General features: G+C 38.1%; 1 protein-coding gene across 2 annotated transcripts in view; it reads right to left on the bottom strand.

Annotated features, from left to right (window-relative positions):
• Nucleotides 1-5537: 5537 nt before the first annotated feature.
• The window catches only part of NR1D2 (nuclear receptor subfamily 1 group D member 2), a 28724-nt gene continuing 12752 nt past the window's right edge, over nucleotides 5538-21509 (bottom strand). For both annotated transcript variants that reach the window (XM_049628884.1, XM_049628883.1), the window contains exons 5-8: nucleotides 20149-20768; nucleotides 17007-17192; nucleotides 14356-14566; nucleotides 5538-7699 (exon numbers count right to left, since the gene is read on the bottom strand). In XM_049628884.1, coding sequence (XP_049484841.1) covers nucleotides 7503-7699; nucleotides 14356-14566; nucleotides 17007-17192; nucleotides 20149-20768 — 1214 coding nt within the window. In that variant the 3' untranslated portion in view covers nucleotides 5538-7502. The remainder of the gene's footprint in view (nucleotides 7700-14355; nucleotides 14567-17006; nucleotides 17193-20148; nucleotides 20769-21509) is intronic.

The raw sequence follows: 21509 nt of genomic DNA, 5'->3' as shown, positions 1-21509 counted from the left end.
AGGACCGACACACAAAAAGCCCACGTGGTGACGTGGCGCGAACGTGGTGGGCGGGCCTTGTGACGTAGCATTGGGCTCCTACCTCCTTCAGGAGGGTCCCTGGCTTCCGGCGGCGGCTGAGGGCGGGTAATTGAAATCACGGGAAGCTAAACTGCGGGTAAGGGAGAACGACCGCATTCTCGTCTGGGGGCTTGGAAATGGGATGCCGACGTGGTCATCGTTTGTCGCTTGTTTAGCCTCTCCTGAGGAAGTTACTGGAAATCGGTGTCTGAAGGTCGAGGTCACCACGGTCTTAACTGTCAGAGCAGTCCTCCGCGGAGACAGGCCTACGTTGGAAACTGCCACCTCACAGCCCTGAGTGGCCCGTGAGGGACGGCACCCCAGACACTGACCCAGGGAGAACCTCGCCCAGGGCCCTGCTTTCCGCACTCGCTACCCCCCAGGAGACGACTTCCTGCATTTCCTAAGGAAAAACAATGACCTCGCGTCTGCAGAGGACTTCACTGTTTTGCAGCTCACTGTTGACAGCTCGTTTAGTCTTGCAACCACTTGAAGCAGTTTATGCTTCTTACACGTAAGAGACAAATTCATGTAGGGGCCGGAGGATAACAGTAAACTCCTATTCTGCATTGAATCCTTGATTCAAGAGCTTCCCCTCCACCCACCCTCAAACCCGTGAACGGAAGCGCTGCATGTATATACAGATCAGAGTAGACTTACTAAAACCGCTCTGCCAAGAAGGAGACCCCAAGCCCAGTGCTGCTCTGTTACGCGTGGAACCAACCCTCTGCCCAGACATCTGGGTTTTTACATTCCAACTCTTCACTCGGTAGCGGTGTGACCTCGAGCAAATTACTTCCACTCTCTGAGCCGTGGTTTCCTTTATCTAGGAAACAATTACTTCTTGGGCGTTAATAGTGGTAAACATTTAACTACCACTCTGGGGGAAAATACCTTATGAAGGTGTGTGTCTGTATGTATTTATTATTTTTGCTGAATGTATGTATGAATGCCGTGTGTACATATGTAGTATTAATTTTACAACTTATAAAATGTACAACTCTTTACCCTAAGTTCCGTATAACCAATTAATCTTTCACAGAACGCATTCCATTATTTTTGCTGAAGTTGCAACTGACAAGTACATTTCTGACATGAATGGTGAGATTTTAAGTGTATTCGTGAAACAACAATGAAACAAAAATTATGTCAGAACTTGATTGGTTTACCAATGATGCGAACAACTTCTTTGCTGAATCAGGTAATAGTTTTCAAATACTGGACCATTTTGTCAATTTTCTATTTGCAATGTTTAATGGCTACAGGCATGGGGCACTTGTAAGTGTAATTTGTATTCACTTTCTCCATCACTTTCCTAAATCTAGACAATCAAAAAAAAAATAAAATAAAATAAATCAAGCTCTGATTCATAGCATTTGGAGCTTTCCATCGTATAAATAATCCTACCACAGCCAATTTTGAGCTACCAATGTGCCATCACTTAGGCAGTTGGGTAGAGATATGCAGGCACATGCCATTATAAAGTATTGCCGCCATATCCATAAAAATAAAGGTACTGGGGCGCCTGGGTGGCGCAGTCGGTTAAGTGTCCGACTTCAGCCAGGTCACGATCTCGCGGTCCGTGAGTTCGAGCCCCACGTCGGGCTCTGGGCTGATGGCTCGGAGCCTGGAGCCTGTTTCGGATTCTGTGTCTCCCTCTCTCTCTGCCCCTCCCCCGTTCATGCTCTGTCTCTCTCTGTCCCAAAAATAAATAAAAAATGTTGATATAAAAAATAAATAAATAAATAAATAAATAAAAATAAAGGTACTGAGCCTCAAAAGCATAAATAACAGTAAAACGTAAAATAATTAGGAAGTGAAGAGTTCTGAGTATTATCTTCTCCAATAAAACTCAATTGCAAGCTTATACAATGGCTGTTTCTAACATCCAGCTCTGTAAATTCCTGGAAGTGTAACAGTGAGACCTCAAGGGACCTTATAAGCTGACCCCAGCACACCATGGCTGGAACAGCATTTGCTGGCAATTACTACTTCAGATGCTATGATTGGTGGCCATTTGCTCCATGTGTGCACAATTTCCACAACACTGTCTGGATTAGTGCCCTGGATTTTCAAGAAACTCATTTGCATTTGGATTTTTTTTTTTTTTTTTTGCATTTGGATTTTTTAAAAATTCCTGACACATACATGTTCAGTAAATGTGTTTAAGTAATGAATAACTACACCATCAGTTTATTCCTCAAAAGCCTTGTTGGATAAAACAGCTTAGAAAGAGAGCAGCCTAACTGTAGAGAACAAAAAGACGATCAAGGGAGCATGAAAGGGTAGGTGCTTTCCACTCTGGAAACTACCTGAGTTGCATTTAACTGCAGAACCTGAACAGGAAATGAAATGGCTATTGGGGGCGGGGGAAATAAATGAAAATTTACAAGCAAAGCGACAAAGTACTGGGGCAGGAGGACTAAGGATAAGGAGAATTGAGAGAAAAATGAAACTGCAGAAAACACAGAACTTACCTTAGAGACTTGTTAGAAAATCATATTCAATTCTCTGGACACCAGTAGGAAAACAGAAAAAAACATTTAAAAACACCATTTTTGTCCCAGGTATTTGAGTCTTATTTAAACCACTGATCTCATCCTCTTTAGTAATTTATATTAAAATGTAGGGGAAATGCTAATTTTGAGAACATCTTTCCATTCTTACGACCGTGCCCCCGTAGAAAACATTCTGGAGAGGTGAGTTCCTCTGAGACTGCCCTTATGATTCCTCCACCAACTTTGACATTGTGAAGAGCAACTCTGATGTGGCTACTGGAACAGAGGCCATAGTTGTTGCTAAACCTTTATTTAGACAGACCAAGAATTAAGAAAAGCAAATGTGACAAATTTTAACGGGCCCAAGTGAATGTGAAAACTAAAACCAGATCCATGAATTGGCTGTCTTTACTCATTTACTCACATGCAACACTTCCAACATTCAAAAGGAATTTAATCTATTGTTTTCCATCAGCCACACATTTATTGATTATTATTTTTAATTTATTTTTGAGACAGAGAGAGATAGAGCATGAACGGGGGAGGGGCAGAGAGAGAGGGAGACACAGAACCGGAAGCAGGCTTCAGGCTCTGAGCCATCAGTCCAGAGCCCGACGTGGGGCTCGAACTCAAGGACCGTGAGATCGTGACCTGAGCTGAAGTCAGACGCTTAACCGACTGAGCCACCCAGGCGCCCCCAGCCACACATTTATTTAGAGCTGTTTCTTGTACTGTGCAAAAAAGAGGGCAAATTACAAATCTGTACAATAATCCACAGAATGTGATCAATATCCTTATCAACACCCAAAGTGGGTTAACAAGGTTTTTTTCTCCTGAAATCACACCTTCCAAGGAGTCCCAACAAGTGCTCAACACATAATAAAAGGTCAGGAGGAGCCTACTTGGCAGAGGAAGTTTGGAAAAAACTGCATCCCACACCAACACTTCCTCAAAAAACTCACGATACACACTTGCTCATTAGAGAACAGGACTGACAAAGACATCTCAGTAACCTTGTTAACCAAGCATTTCCAAGTTTATTTAATCAATGAGCCCATTTCTCCCACCTAATATCAATTAACATCCATAGAAAAGTAGTGGATATTGCTGGTCTGGAAAACAACTGCAGGGAGTGATTTCAGTAACTGCCTCAACTTTGCCAGCATGGCTACACACCCTAGGAAAGGGGTAGTGGTCTTGCTGAGGCACTCTATCCCATTCACGGCCAAGGCTGAGTCTTGGCTAGATCAGGCACCCCTTTCCTCTCTACCATCTCCGTCTAAGAAAGATTACCTTACCAGATACAGCAAACTACTATTCATCTGGCATTATAGAAAACAGCAACAATCTTTGCTGGACTCTCTAAACAAACTAAAATCTTTTATTATTATTTTTTTTAATGTTTATTTTTTGTGGGGGGGAGGAGCAGAGAGAGAGAGGGAGAGACAGAATCCCAAGCAGGCTCTCTACTGTCAGCACAGAGCCCAATGCAGGGCTTGAACCCATGAACCGTGACATCCTGACCTGAGCCAAAATCATCAAGAGTCAGACTCTTAACTGATTGAGCCACCTAGGCACCCCTAAAATCTTTTAAAAAGAGCCCTGCATATATATGTTCCCCTATGCTGAATCAGAAATTTAGGTAAGACATCCTGCTGTGCTCAGGGGAAAGTAGTAAAGTTAAATTAGAGTCTTACAAAAACATCAAGACAGAAAGATACCAAAACCACAGTTGGTTAGAAATAATATTTATTATCCCCTCCCCCCATGTACAGATTACTTTTCAGAAACATGAAGATATTACCCATGTCCTCATCAATAACAGTTTGTAGAAAATAAATGTAATTCATATCTTGACAATATATTTCTATCATTTTTAAAACAATAGCCATTTTTCCACGTTAGTTCAAGAATAGCTTCAAGTTTTACATTTTGAATCAAATCAAGACAATCTTTGTTTATAGGTGATTTCCTGACAGATCCCATCCCCCCAACCCCTAAAAAAAATTCTATATCCTAAGTGATAAACTCTTCTTGTACATTCAGCAAACTTTATATTGGAAAAAGAAAAAGAATAATTGAGATAGGTATTTACTCTCGTGCACAGTAATAAATCTAGCTGAACTTCTACACCTTGCTTTGCAATGATGTTTACATAAAATAAATCATTTCTTATCAAGTTACAATGGTAATTTCTTGAAATGCAGATACAAAAGCTATACACTTAATCCACTGAAATTGCCTTCTAGTTTTATCTGTAATTAAACCATCGCCGTGAAGGAAAAGCTTCAACTCAAGAAGATGTTTCCCCTTTCCCTCAGCTATTTCTCTCTGAAAAGCTTGAATCCTCTCTCAGATCATGTAAAGAGATACATTAAAAGCACAGAGAAAAAAAAAAAAACAAAAACGTTTTAGCTTGCTGACATAATGCCCTTAAGTTTGCTGACATAATGCCCACATTTGAAGTTTAAAATGTAAAATCAGAGTTAAAGCATCACTTAATTCATACAGTACATTATCAATTAATCGCCAGTGTCCCACCGACTCAGAAGTTTCCCAAACTGGTTGTCTTCTCCACATGTAGTAAGTTTATAACCAATGACTCAATCAAAGAATGTGCTTATAATAGGCTGCTGGTTTAATTTTAGAAGTTTTAATACTGGGCTATTTTCAAATACAGAGATGCTACAAGTGGCATATGAACTATTAATTTTGTTTCCCATTACCTACAGGAAGAATTTGTTCAAATAAAATTTTACAAGACAAAATGCAAACCTACATACCTATATATAGATGTATACATGTATATATTGAACCTAACTAAAGTTTTATAAGCAATACTAACATACTTCTCGTTACACATTCCTAAAGACAGTAATTGTTTTGAAGATAACATGTTATATAAAGAGGATTATGCAAAAGGCAAAAATTAAGAATAAACATGATCTTTGAGGTTTTCAGGATTACTTCAAAAAGCCATTTCTATCCCCCATAGAAGAAAACTATGCATTTATCATAGGAAAAAAATTATAAAAAGATAATGCTATCGTGTAAATAATTCACAAAAACTATACTGTATATCCCATAAAAGTCTTACCAATGTAAGGTAAATCACAATTATGGTTTATATTGTATTACAGACATCACCATCACCTTTCCTCTTTAATAATGAGAGGATTTAACTTCTTTTTTTAACTTACTTAACAAGTGCCACAGAAATTCAAGTCCCAGTAGCAACAAGTTAAACAAGATTACAAAATAAGGCATTCTGCTCACATGTCATTAAAGTAACAGGCTGAGTATAGTAAAGCAGGCTCTTTCCATTCTTGAAGTTTTATATAATCCCAAAATTATACAGAAGGCAATCTTTTCCAAAAAATTCCAATTAATTGTAATTTTCCAGGGAAACAGAAAGACACATAAAATCCTCAACTTTGGCTATTTCTCCCACTGCCATCAACAGAGGCTGATTTTCTCTATTTAATAAAGCCCAATATTAGAAATGTGGATGAAATGTCTCTGTACCATTTCTAAGCCTGTAGGTCACACACTAAATGATTTTTTTTTCAAATTCTAGATTAAATCTAATCTAATCTGACAAAATCCCTGTAGTGTCACTTAGGAAAAAAAAAAAATAGTGGACTCAGAACACACTTGCGCACACATGCATACACACACACGCACAGCCAACATATTAAACAGTTTTCTTAAACATTGATTGGTTCTCCAAAAAGGATCAAAATATTTTTCATCAAGCTGCAGCATGTGTTTAAGGGGCATTGTAACCTTTTTTAGTACAAGGTAAGAATCTGAATGAACTTTTAAACAACTAGTACCCTGAACTAAAGATCTTACCAAAGATGAACTCTAAAACACATTATTTTTTGAAATTTGGACCCCCTTGCCTATTGTACTTTTACATTAAATGCTGCTTAAATAAAAATAGAGCATAAATTCAATATTCTACTGTCTAAACATTTAAAGCAATGGTTATGTCATCAACAGGTAAAACGCACCTAACTTGAGTCTTTGACACCTCTTGTTTTAAGTTTATTGAATGATAAAGTTCTTCACAGTTTAAAATATTGTGAAGAAATGTGTTTATGTATAACTATGTTCACAGAGATATTATGTACACATACTATGTATCTGATGTACCCATAAACTTTGAATATGTGTGTGCCAAGAGGATACCCACACATATGCAGGAACCCTGAATAATAGGTTGGCGTGGACTGTGAAATGATTTCTCAGAAATGCTTAGAAATAAGAAAAGAGTATTATTATGAAAATTATAATAACAAAAATGTTACCTTATTTACATAGTGCCTATCTCCCAAGAGGTAAATATGCTTTATAGACATTTTTTCGTATCTGTGAGGTGGGACACTGAGAGCACGATCAATTTTCATTTTCCACAACCAACAAACCTGCCCAGGATCATACACTTTAACAGTGGTAGTAGAGCAAAATACACACGTGGAGATCACCCAACTTGCAGTGTCTCCAATTACCAGATCCAATGGCTTGTGGTGAAATCAAGTTTTCGTCATAGAAACAAAATTTCTACCACAAAAGGTTAGTTTTTAAGTCCTCATATACTTGTGATTGTGCGTTATATTTATACCACAGGGAGATCAAAATGGTTTTTGGTTTTGGCAGATGAAAAGTCTAACATTCAGTGTGACTATAATTCAGTGTAACTTCTCCAGTTTAAGTGCGACACAGCTGATTGGTCTATAGGGGAAATGCGGTCAATGTCTAACCATGGCTGGAGAAACCTCAATCCAAACAGCTACCGCATGATTACAGAGACAGCCTACAATCTTGTATTGTCTTAAAGGTCTTTTCTATCTCCACATATGGTATACACATATAAATAAGCATATTAGCACAAAATGTACAGTTAGCATGAGTCAGTTCATGTTTAAATTAACAAAGGCCTTAGGGGTGAACTTTAAAGGCCAAGAGCTCCTCAGAGTGCATGTTGTTTAAAGATCGAAGATCTGGCAACTTTAGAAGAAGTTTTGTAAAAATAGAGGCCTCGTTTGGATGGTTTTTCATTATTAAGGTCCTTAGTGCACGGATGAGAGTTTCCTGCAAAGCCTCAACAGAGTTGACATTTTCTATTCCAGATCGATCTAATAGTAAGGAAGAGAGAGACATGAATGAGAGGACATGTTATTAACATTATCAATTAAGAGAAAACATTAACTAGAAATATAATTCTTGCTCATCAATCTCATTAATGAATTTAAAACAAGGTTTTATACATTGGAACAAAGGCAAAAAATATTTGACAAAATTTTATAAATCCCAATGGCAAATTTTTGTATCAGTTGATTATATTATAAAGATGTATATCACACAGCATACTTGATAAATCAAAACTCTTTAGTGCTTAGTATTTTGTTCACAAAACTAAAGGTTCTGATTTTTACAATTAGATGCCATCTGCTAATTTCAACTGCTTCTCATTGAGAAAATAAAATGAATCATGTAGTTTACAAATATAATTTTACTTCATTTGGAATATATCCACATTTGTATGTCACCACGTGTGGCAAGCAACCTCTAAAACAGCCACCAATGATTTCCTCATCCTGGTATCCGTGCCCTTGTGTATCCCTTTCCCCTTGAGTGGGCTAGATTTACTGATTCACTACTAACGAATAAAATATTCGATTACAAAAACAAAAAAACAAAAAAAAACACTTGACTTCCATCTTTAGCATACTTTTGCTCACTTACTCTGAGAAAAGCCAGATGCCACGTTGTGAACTGCCTATGGAAGTGGCCCCGGTGCTAAGGAACTGATGGTGGTCTCTAGCCAACAGCCAGCAAAGAACTGAGGCACTCAGTCCAACATCTTGCAAGGAAATGTATCCTGCCAACAACCACATGAATAAGCCTAGAAGCAGCAGATCCTTACCTAGTTGAGCCTTCATAGTTGACCACAGCCCTGCTCCAAGTTTGACTACAATCTCCTAAGAAACCTTGAGCCAGAGGCACCCATCAAAGCCGCACCATATTCCTAACCCTCAGAAACTGTGAGATAAAAAGCCACTAAGTTTTAAGGTAATTTGTTAGTGGTAATAGATAACTAATATACTATGCAACTTTATTACCTAATTATAACCTAAGCATTCACTTTCATTTAGCATACTGTATTTTTTTTTTTATTTTTAAGGTTTATTCATTTTTCAGAGACAGACAGAGCGTGAGGTGGGGAAGGGCAGAGAGAGAGGGAGACACAGTATCTGAACCAGGCTCCAGGCTCTGAGCTGTCAGCACAGAGCCCAACACGGGGCTCAAACTCACAGACTGTGAGATCATGACCTGAGCTGAAGTCGGACACTTAACCACCCAGGCACCGCTTAGTATACTGTATTTATTAAGCTCATCATAGAAAGTGTTAATTAATGATTTAGTATAAACCAACAATAAAGGAAAGTATCTTAAAATTAGCCAAACCTATGTTGTTTGCCCATAGGCTTTTTTTTCATCATCAAGGGCTATTTCTTCCCTTTACAATAGGAGGCAGTAATGCACAAGAAATATTCAATGGCCCCCAGTACAGGAAGTTGTAATTAATAAGACATTGCCATGGAAGCAAAATTCTCTGGCCATTCACACACTTTTATTCATTTTTCTATAAGGATATTGAAGCTTTGCATTGTAACTGGGAGTTAAAAAAGCCACCTGCAATGCAAACACTTGGAACAAAGACTAAAATTTCATAGTAAGGGGGAAAAATGTTTGATTAACTCTAAATGCAGAAAAAATGATGAAAATAGGTTTATCTTACATTTAAGAAAATTTGGATTATTATTCAACTGTGTGCCAATTCTTATGGAAAAAGACCTGTGAACATTTGACTTTGGTCATAAAATCATACGGGCCATCTTTGCAAAACTACTTAAAGCCTTCAGTAATGCTTCCAAGAATCTCCCTTGCCTTTAATATTCAAGTAATTGTTTTCTTTTTTTTTTTTTTTTTTAACGTTTTATTTATTTTTGAGACAGAGAGAGACAGAGCATGAACGGGGGAGGGGCAGAGAGAGAGGGAGACACAGAATCGGAAGCAGGCTCCAGGCTCTGAGCCATCAGCCCAGAGCCCGACGCGGGGCTCGAACTCACGGACCGTGAGATCGTGACCTGAGCTGAAGTCGGACGCTTAACCGACTGAGCCACCCAGGCGCCCCTCAAGTAATTGTTTTCTTCAGCATCCTTGCAATTTATTAATTCCCTCACCAAACACTTACTGAATGTGTGTGGCTACTGTAATAGGTGCTAGGTAATTAGCAGTGAACATAAACCAAAATTCCTTCCTTTAGAGAGCCCTTATTATAAGCAGAATACCTGGTTTACATCATATCGTCAGTAATTTACAATACCAACAACCGGTTAAGAATGACAGCCCCACAAACAAAATAATCTAAATAGGCAAAGAAAGAAACACACAGGCAATGAAGATATTTGCATTAGAAGTCCTTCAGTGAGTATTTTGTATTGGGATGACCTACGCACTTCTACACAACTCAGAGCTTGAGGGAAGGGATTCCTATAACTAAAAATGTAAAGTGTATTAAATTTTTCTAAAATCTCAATTTCTTTTTTTTTTTTTTTTTTTTTTAATTTTTTCAACGTTTTTTATTTATTTTTGGGACAGAGAGAGACAGAGCATGAACGGGGGAGGGGCAGAGAGAGAGGGAGACACAGAATCGGAAACAGGCTCCAGGCTCCGAGCCCTCAGCCCGGAGCCTGACGCGGGGCTCGAACTCACGGACCGCGAGATCGTGACCTGGCTGAAGTCGGACGCTTAACCGACTGCGCCACCCAGGCGCCCCTAAAATCTCAATTTCTAAAACCATGGTTTCATGATTTCAAGGCCAAATAACCTATCTCCAAATCTAGCTGGATCATAAACAATAATGCTCTAGAAATTGTAACAATAGAATGTACAGATTGAAATGGAAATTTCTCTTCTAAATGATTTACTAAATGCTACACTACTTGTATAGTTTAATTCATGCTACATCTGTGCTCTACTTTCTTAGCTGGTTCTTCATCCCTCTCCGAAGCCTGTGCTCCTCACCTAATTTCTCTTCATATTCACTTCCTACAAGATGGAAGTGAAATTCCTTCCACAGACAACTGAAATCTATTTCTAGATGAACTGTGGTCTCACAGTTATATGCCCATCCCTCATCTTCAACTGCAAGTGACTGCTGCCATTTCACACAATCTCAAGAAAATTTTACCTTTCAGTTATAATTCCCTTTTTCTCCGTGGTATCAAGAGTTTTCCAACCTCACAGGCAAGTATCATGTTTGAGATTTCTCTCTCCCTTAGCAGCTAGAGCTATTCTGTTAACAAGTAATACAACAGAAAGGCTTTGAAGCTTCAGAGACTTAATAGGAGTTCAAATGCATGCTCAGCCAATTTTTAAAAATGCACAACCTTGGGCAAATTATTTAACCTCTCTGTGTCCTGGCTCACATCAGAGGTCTGTTGTGAGGATAAAATTATATAATGAGATCTAGAAACTAACTAGCATTTCTTCTGACAACCAAAACAAAACCCAGATGGCAAGTGTAGGTTCCAAGAAAAACAAAAAGTGGTTTTAAATATAATGCAAACTATAATGTTGCCTTATTCTAAGCAATTTAATAATGAATATATATATAATCCATTTGTTATCTGATACTTGGAACATTCTCCCCTTGGGTGGCACAGGTTTAGGGCAAGATTTACATTGCCTTGTCTACAATTTCAACCCCACTGTGTGAGTACTGTGAGCACTATTTACATAATCATAATACTGTAAATGTAGAATTTTTGCTTTTCAATATTTAGAATTATCTGATAAAGGACAGAAACTAATCACACCTATAGAACAGAATGTAAATATTTTCATTCTTGACAATGTAAAAGAAATGGTATAGCAAAAGAAGCCAGGATATAGAGTAAAAGGATACTGTGTCCCTGTCTAAGGAAAAGATTCTACCTAAACTATCTGAGAGATTTATGTAAAACGGAAAGATCAAAGAATGTGAGCATATTAAAATTTTAAATCAAACTATAAGAATAAAACTTATAAAAAGTAAGAAGATACTTTAATCAGTTGTATCCACTCAATAAAAAGTCCAACTCTACACAGTATTTAGAGTTGGGTCGGCAACTATCAGAAAAATTAAAAAGAAAGACGGTTAGAAATCTCTGGAGAGTTCTCTGGAGAGTAGGCTGGGAGAAGGAAGACTTTTTATTTTCTGGTCTAAATACTGCTTTAAAAATAACAATAGTCCTTTTTTAGGTGGTAAAGATATAAGTCTTCAGTGAACACTATCATATGTTTAAGTGAAAGCAACATACTTTTAAAAAATATATGAAATTACATGTGCATATGTGTTGTTTGTGTACCTTCTTCATATATACAGACATAACAAAAATAAGAATGCATTATATTCTTCTATAATCAGTCTTTTTGACTTAGTGTGTCAAACATTTTTTTACGTACCATAAATCAATAAGCAGGAAATGGTAAATGGATGGACAATTGAATAGATAGAGACACCCCCCCCCCCATGTTGATAGTGATCTTTTTTGGTAATGATATTATCTTTATTTTCATCTTAATATTGTCTACTTTTGCAAAGAGCTGAGCTAACGGCATCGAGCGTGCTTGGGATTCCCTCTCTCCTTTCTCTCTGCCTTTCCCCTGTGTGCTGTCTCTCCCAAATAAATAAATTTTAAAAATTAAAAAAAAAAAAAAAAAAAAAAAAAGCTTAATTAAAAAGAATCCTGTTCTTGGTAGAAAATATAAATGAAGTAGCACAATTCCTGGCATAGAGCTCCCCTCATTCCCCTCACATCATTTCTTCCTTTGAACCATCTCTGGGACGCAGTCCCTCCTTCTCCACCTCCACTACCACACCTATTTCAGGAGAGTTCACTCCAGTGCCTCATACCTGAAGTGATTTCAACAGCCTCTCAACCCGACGCTCCAGCTCTAATGACTCACTTATCTAATCTACCCAAGATAAAAATGTAGACCTAATGTTAAACCATCACTCTGTTCATGCCTGATCACTCCCCCGCACTCACTTTCCACTGTCCCATATTTCTTCTCATGGTGGTCATTCCGTAACCCGGTGTTCCTCTAACTCACAAGCCTTCGGTCCCTTTCCTCCTTGATGCACATAACGTATCAGGCTTCAGCCACCTGCCCCTGCCCTATCTTGTGCTCTCCCAAACTGCTCCCTCACTTTTTTGCTGGGAAAACCTAATAACCCATCTTTCAAACTTCAGCTCCACTTCCATCTTCCCCACAAAGTTTGCTCAGGTAATTTCATCTTCCTTCCTATAACTCCTACTTACCTCGGTCAGAACCACACGGCTTAGTACCACAAGCTTTTTGTGTCAGTCTTATCTCTCCAAATGGAACATAAATGCTTAGAAAGCAAGCTTGTGTCTTAATGCTTGTTCTGTCTCCCCTAGCACATAAGGCATATTTATCAGATAAAGAAACAAGCACGGATTACTTTAGTTTCACAATAATAGGTTTATTAATCTGATGTCAACTCAAACCATTAATAATTACTTCTCAAGAGACTGTGAAATGGTAGGTAAAGTGCAAGAGACATTAATTACAAGGTTACTAAGAAAATAGGTATCCCTTATTAACATGGTACTTTCATACTGTCCCATATCATAAATGCATTTTTAGCTACCCAGGTAGAGCTGATCAGAAAAGGTAGCCACGCTACGCTTCCAAATGGCATAAATCTTTATTTATACCTCTGATGTATAGGCCCTTTAAGATATACAAAGAACTTACTCTCCTTAGGAGTTACTGATATACAGGTTAGCTTCATAAACAGGGATCATAACCCTCATAGTGCCTGACAGAATGGCTTTTACACAGTAGGAAGCAAATGGGAAACTTACAGTTAACTCCTATCAAAATACTTTAAAATTCTCAACAAATGTTTTAAAATAGTCAGTGGATACCAAAAAATGGCTGGTACTTACACATCTCCAGGAAAGTCATTGTGTATCAATTTCCCATTTGCCATTATCTTAATAGCTATTATCGAAATTGAAATACTTCGGTCAGAAACAACTATAATATAAATGCAGGGTTGCAGGGAAATTGGAAATCATCAATGACTCATATAAACAAACATTAAATGTTAGGAACTCAAAAATCTTGATCACTCATTCAAATAGTAACTAAGTACCTAGTCTATGCCAGACTCCAGGCTGGTTCACATGGTACAATCCCTTGCTTTCACAGGATGAGGAAACCAAGACCCAAAAGAATAGAATTATTTATGCAATCACAGAGAAAATTCAGTGGCAAAGCAGGGTAAAAGCCTACTCATAATTCATGAGTTTTTGTTACAAACCACACTAATATATCTTGCTACTTTTAACATTTTCAAGTAACACATATTTTGATTAAAACATAGATTCCTATCAGAAAAACCTACTAATCTAAAAATTAAATCCACAAAAATAACAGTTTAGACTTGCAAAACAGTTACAAAAAGCTAAAGACTAAGACTTGTGGTAAATGTGAGGCCTCGATCTAAACATCATTCTATTACTATATAGCACTTTTGACTTCTAATGTCATGATTAAAAAATTAATTATGCAAAAATAACAGATTCACACAGTTTAACGTCTTAAGTCCCTCCTGCCTTCTATAGAGCTTGCCGGAATGTAGTTCCACCTTCTCCCCACTAGGTCACTGTATTCTAGGTGTGGCACAATTTTGAACCAGCTTGCTTACCTGCAGATACCAGGACAACAGCTGTAAACAAACTCATCTCTTCATCACTAAGTTGGAGGGCATTTAGCTTCTCACTAAATTCAAACATAGAGTTTAGCAGATCCCCTGCTCCCATTGAGTGTAAATCATCGACACTATATTTCTTTCCACTTAAAAAGGTGACAGTACGCTCCTTTGCATCAAATAATGATGCAAACCGTACCATTAAAACCTGGAAAAAGAAAAAGACTTAAGTATATTTGAAGGAGTACTAAGAAGTAATTCAGTATTCAAGTCAGTTAAGAAACATCCTACATATGGGGTGCCTGGGTGGCTCAGTTGGTTAAGCATCCATCTTCGGCTCAGGTCATGATCTCACAGTTCGTGGGTTCGAAGCCCACATCGGGCCCTGTGCTGACAGCTCAGAGCCCGGAACCTGCTTTGGATTCTGTGTCTCCCTCTCTCTCTGCCCCTCCCCAGCTCGCACTCTGTCTCTCTCTCTCAGAAATAAACAAACGTTAAAAAAAAAATTTTTTTTTAATGAAAAAAACAGCCTACATATAAAAGAAGATTGTAAAAGAAAAACTTAGCTTATTTTTACCCAAAACCATTTCCTTAAGGCAAATTCTCTACCAAAGCAATAAATATCCGAAGATGCACATCAAAAAAATTCCAGCCACTAGTGGCAAAACACTTCAGTCCTGTGATACTCTGAAACTCCATTAATAAAAATTCTGAAATGCAAATACAAAATTAAAGTAGGCAATAATGCCAAGAAATCTGAAACTGGGCCTTGGCCAAAGGCATTAAACTTTTTAAACTACCAAGTATATCACATGGTACCTAAATCATAAGTAAAAAGAACAATATTTTAATGCAACACTTGGGGACATCAAAACACCAAATGCAGCCAAGGCAAATGTAGCAGATACACTCTAATTAGACTATTTCAAGAAACCATAACCCAAAGAGACAATACACAAAACTATAACAGAAGTGTTCCAGACACCAAGTCGTAATTCAAACCCAAAACAAATCAGTCAACAACTACTTACCTACAGCACTCCCTCCCCTATAGTAAATGGTGGCATCTATGCCACATACTTCTCTCAAAACCAGAGGGATACTGAACAAATACCTCCCCTTTGCAAATCCCCCAAAGACCTGTTTTACTCAAGACAATCCAAAAGAGAATGAACCTTTTATGAAGATGGCTCTAATTCTATTTTTTTAAGTTTTTATTTATTTACTTTGAAAGAGAGAGCAAACAAGCAGGGGAGGGGCAGAGGGAAAGGGGGAGAGAGAGAATCCTAAGCAGGCTTTGCACCATCAGCACGGAGACCAACGTGGTGGGGCTCAAACCCACGAACCGTGAGATCATGACCTGAGCCAAAACCAAGAGTCAGGTGTTTAAGCCACTAAGCCACCCAAGCGCCCCAAGACAGCTCTAACTCTAGAATACAGCAATCCCAAAACAAATCACAAGGTGGAAAGAACACTAGTCTTGGAGTCTGGGATCTGTGTTCTGGTCCTGTGTTAGGAATTTATTGGTAATCCAAGAAAAATCTCTTCACCTCTCTGAGCCATAGTCACCTAACCTCAAAAATGAGTAAACTGAACTTCATCACTGACATCCCTCTAAGATTCAGAGTTTAAATCTTAACTCTAATGTTTTCCAAAAATCCTAACCTAATGGTTTTACTTTTAAACTATACCACAGCTATTTTATTAATGAGTATGGCTCCTCCATTCCAGTCCAGGTGCCCCAGAAAATAGGACCTAAGGCAAAAGTTTATGTGGGGTGTGCACTACCCCATGTGAAAAGAGAACTGAGGAAAAAGGAAGTAAGACTAGGAAGGAAAGAGAGAAAATATCAGAGGATGTATTACTGAGCTGGCCACCACTCAATATCATTAACAACTGATAGCTCAGTCTTATGGGACCAGCAGGGAAGAGACAAAATATATCCCCTGGGTCTCTTACCCACTAATTAGATTCAGCCCACTAGACACCACCTTCCCACCCACCACTCTACATTTTGGAATAATGCTTAGGGAAGCTCTGAGGAAGTCCCGAGGCTCTTCACACCTCAGCAGCACTGGGAAAGCCCTGAGGAAGACAGGTCAGAGGCATCTAACTCAGCACAAAGAAAGGCACTCTGTCCTACTCCAGTTGGCAACAGTGGCTGCCCCGCGCCTGGGCAGAATACATCACAGCAAGAGAAACTGGAGTAGAAAAAGTAGCCACAGATTCTGGATGAGGCGGAGAGGGTATGAAATAGCACATAAGACATGTTTCACCTATCCCCCAAATATTCTACGATCTCCTAAAAGAGAAAAACCACATCCTATTTACTCCTTGTATTCTGTGCTGAAACACCGGGCTAGGCTCGGAGTAGGTATCTAGTAACACTCTGCAGAACCTGTCTGCAGTCCACGCTTGAAAGTAATACTGGATGAAGTCTGTATTCCGGGAATACAGAGCAGTTTTATCTCAAGTCCTAAGAAACTCTGTATTTATCTCATCTCTTCCCAAGATCCTGAGATTGTTATTCTTTTGTTGGCACCTTCAGCCTCTAAACTATAAATACTTATTTAGAAAAGAATGAAAATGTCCATGAGAATAAAATACCACCTACACCCTGCATCGATATTCCAGATAAATAAACCTACCTCAAAAGTCCCAGCCTTTAAAAGGTTGACCTGGTCATGCTGAGAGAGATCTCTGAATCCAGGAATACGCTTTGCGAACTCCACAACTTCTTTCACTGCTGGGGTGAAGCTCATTGAAAATTCCTCCCAGATTTCATGCCCAGATTTATGAGGATCCACATATGGAGACTTACTCATTGGACAAACCTAGTATGCACAAAACAGGAAACTTCTTCAATTGTGAGAGGTGGTAAAGAAACTTCAAAAGTAGCATCTCAATCTTTGGAAACCCCAATGTGAAAAGAACTCTCAGACACAGGTGCTATCTACGAATATTAACATTTTCTCTTCTTGCTACTTGCCTTATGTGAGAAAGCCTCATGGCAACCTGGTTTAAGTAGCAATTAACTTACCATAAAAGAGGCAGCCTAAGCTATTTCAAAAAACCTGTTGCACAGGTTTAAAACTTTATTTTGTAACACTGCTGCCACCTTATGCTGGTTTTATGATTTTCAAACAAATTCACACATACTTGATTGTCAATCCTATTCATTAGTGATAGCAGATAAAATAATTACCATTTCTTAGATGAGGAAATGAGACTCTAAGCGGTTTAATGATTTATCCGAATACAGCTAGAAGTCACAGGCCTAGAACCCAAGCCCGACATTTACTTAATATTTCAAACTCACTTTTTTCTAAATCACACAATTACAATGTTATAATTTCAAAGAAGGGAAAATAGTGAGATGCCTCACTTTTTTAAAAAGGTCATTGACCATTTATTTCATAAACACTGGTATGACTACTGGCCCCCACTTGTTCAACTAGAAAACAATGATGAGAGATACAAAGGGCACCTTCTAAATAAGGATTGGTGAGGAAAAACTGGGAAGCCAAAGAGAAGAACACTAAAAAGATTATGATGGGAATGCAAGCTAGTGCAGCCATTCTGGAAAACAGTATGGAGATTCCTCAAAAAACTAAAAATAGAACTACCCTACGACCCAGCAATTGCACTACTAGGCATTTATCCAAGGGATACAGGTGTGCTGTTTCGAAGGGACACATGCACCCCCATGTTTATAGCAGCACTATCAACAATAGCCAAAGTATGCAAAGAGCCCAAATGTCCATCGATGGATGAATGGATAAAGAAGATGTGGTATATACATACAACGGAGTATTACTCGGCAATCAAAAAGAATGAAATCTTGCCATTTGCAACTATGTGGATGGAACTGGAGGATATTATGCTAAGTGAAATTAGTCAGTCAGAGAAAGACAAAAATCATATGACTTCACTCATATGAGGACTTTAAGAGACAAAACAGATGAACATAAGGGAAGGGAAACAAAAATAATATAAAAACAGGGAGGGGGACCAAACAGAAGAGACTCATAGAGAACAAACTGAGGGTTATGGGAGGGGTTGTGGGAGGGGGGACGGGCTAAACAGGTAAAGGGCACTAAGGAATCTACTGAAATCATTATTGCACTATATGGTAACTAATTTGGACGTAAATTTAAAAAAATAAAACAAGGTAAACTTTAAAAAATAGGAAAAAAATAAATAAAATAAAAAGATTATGAAATTCATTGCATACTCTATTAGTAAAATCAGCCTTTAAATTTTTGCAAAATCCATAGGCAATCCAGGAATGGGATGATTCTATAACCATGGAGAACACCACAAAATTAGAACCTAAATGCTTACAGATGTTTCCCTCCTAAGGCAGCCCGTAAGTCTAATAAAACATAAGGTCACTTTTAAGATCCATGGAATCAAATAACTGCAAGTGACAAGAAAATTCTAACAAAAGAATTGGGGTAGAGTCAGCTATTTTGAAAATGAAAAAAGAAGACTTTAATTACCTGGATAGAAAATACCAAGCCTATATCAAAGGACCTAATGGTGTAAACTGGAAATGGTGTGGTACTTCTGTTTTTGATGAAATTTTGGCTGAATATAAATACTGTACTTTCATGTAAACTGTTGTATTTTATTAAAATTAAAAAAAACTTGAATTTTATAAATAACATTAAATCATCTCCTAAATAACACTAACTCATTTCCTAAGATAAAGTCTGAGAAAATCCACAGAAACCAGTGTATTAAATTAAAATATTCCTAAATTTTCAAACAGTAAAACACCTATCCATGTCCTATACTCAAAACTTTTTGTACTATAATGGTTAAAGAAAACTTCTTCCATAAAAATCAAAGGATTACTGGGGCACCTAGATGGCTCAGTCGGTTAAGTGTCCGACTTCAGCTCAGGTCATGATCTTGCGGTTTGTGAGTTTGAGCCCCACATCGGGCTCCGTGCAGCTCAGAGCCTAGAGCCTGCTTTGAATTCTTTGTCTCCTTCTCTCTCTCTCCACCCCTCCCCTGCTCATGCTCTGTCTCTCTCTCTCTCTCAAAAATGAATAAACTTAGAAGAAAAAAAATTTTTTGAATAAAAAAAAAAAATGAAATCAAAGGATTACTAACTTTAGCAAGCTAAACTGATCTGCCCTTTGAGAAAATCCCAAAGCTAGTAGGGTAGTGATTAATCAGAATACTTAAATTTTGAAAGGTATTTCTAAGAATTAAAGGAACAATTCTAAGGGCACCTGGGTGGCTCAGTCGGTTGAGCTTCTGACTTTGGCTCAGGTCATGATCTTGAGATCCGGGAGTTCGAGCCTGGAGTTAGGCTCTGTGCTGACAGCTCGGAGCCTGAAGCCTGCTTTGGATTCTGTGTCTCCCTCTCTCTCTGCCCCACCCCTACTCACACTCTGTCTGTCTCTCTCTCTCTGTCTCTCTCTCTCTCTCTCTCAAAAATAAATAAACATTAAAAATTAAAAAAAAAAAAGGGCCAATTCTACATGACCCACAGTTTACATAAAATCCTAATCCCAATCCTCGTATCAATCAAATCACATGCCTGTACCTAGTTCTGTGTGAAATTAGGTCATTCAACAAATGATGTTTATTAGAACTATTTGAACTAAAATACTACACAAAATTGATTGTATAAATCTCAGGTTCTCTGACACCACCTCTGCCCCTCAAGTTGATATATTCCCCCCAAAATAAAAGAAAACCTTCAAAGCTTTCCTTGATGCAAATAGGGCAAAAAAACAAACAAACAAACAAACAAACAAACAGATTTCACTATACCAGATGCATTCTCCCTCCAGTGTTGCACAGGTAACTATTCTTGTTCTCATTCTGAGAAAATCCATCTATTGAAACTCTATCACATACTCGTTGAGTATAAGCATTGGAGAAGTTCATACAATGTCCATTTGCAATACAAATGGCATGCCCGTTTGGGTAATGCATTATGTTCCTCCCTTTGTACTGTCCATTGAGGTGCTGTTGGCTCTCACTACATGGAAAATGACTGCTAAGCCCACTGCCACAATGGTCATGATTTAAATTATATTGCTCCATGCTCTTGGGAATCCGTTCTCTCTGAGGCTGCATGGTGTCTGCTGAGTTTTCTCGCTGCTCTTGATTATACATAAAGGTATCCTTGTGCGCTCTGGTCACCATGCCAATCACTTCATCCTTTGCAAAATCAGAAGAGGGAGAAGAGCTTTTGATGTTTTCTTGTTCCAGCTGGGGCTTGGGTCGCAGCTGTTCCTGGGCTGGTAAGGCTGTCTGTTCATGATGTTCTAATGTATCATTCTGCAAATGACCACTGAACTGGCTGTTCATCATGGTCTTCATCGCACTTTGCATTTCAATTAGCATCCTCTGTTTTTCGCGCTTAGGAATACGACCAAACCGAACAGCTATTGAAGAAAAAAATATTTAAGGTCTATATTCTAAATAAGACCTGTTTATACAAAAGAATAGCACAAAACTGTCTCTAATAGCTATGGCCTCTAGTGATACAAGTAAAGAGTATCTGTATGTCTCTGGCCCAAATTATTCTAAACTTGCTGGTTATGTTTTTGATACACCATAAGAAATAGAGGGGAAATTTTTTCCATTTTTCTCCCAAAACAAAGCTAAGAGAAGATCTATTAGGTCCGGGGTATTTTATAAGCAACCTAAGAAATCTGAAATTAACTAATGAAAATCACATTGAAGCAGTCAGCATTACTACACAGCACCTATTAATAAGGCTGAAGGCTCTGTTTTTAAGAAGGCACATGGCATTCAGCTACCCACAGACATTAATGTTAATGAAACCTAGTAGGTACAAGCATTCCTTGAACACCTGACCTTTGTCAATTCATTCTGTAACCCTATTCTCAAGACCCAACTATTAAATGATTTGTTCTCCTTTTCCAGCTTCTTAAAAAAGAAAATCTTTTAAAAAAATTTTTTTTAATTAAAAAAACACAATCAAGAGAAAGGCAGTTATTGAAAACTTGGACTTTAATTGAAATCAATAAAATAAATAAAAATTAAATAATGCATCCTCCATCATTTTAGAGGTGAGTCTTAAAATGTGTCGTGTCTCCAACATTCCTATCCCTGAGGAGTAGAACAGAAAAGCTTTCTAGTCTAATATTTATACAGAGATA

This window comes from Panthera uncia, chromosome C2 (genome assembly GCF_023721935.1).
Source record: "Panthera uncia isolate 11264 chromosome C2, Puncia_PCG_1.0, whole genome shotgun sequence".
Classification (NCBI taxonomy): domain Eukaryota; kingdom Metazoa; phylum Chordata; class Mammalia; order Carnivora; family Felidae; genus Panthera; species Panthera uncia.
The sequence above is the reverse complement of the archived record's forward strand: the minus strand, read 5'-3'. Positions and strand labels throughout refer to the sequence as shown.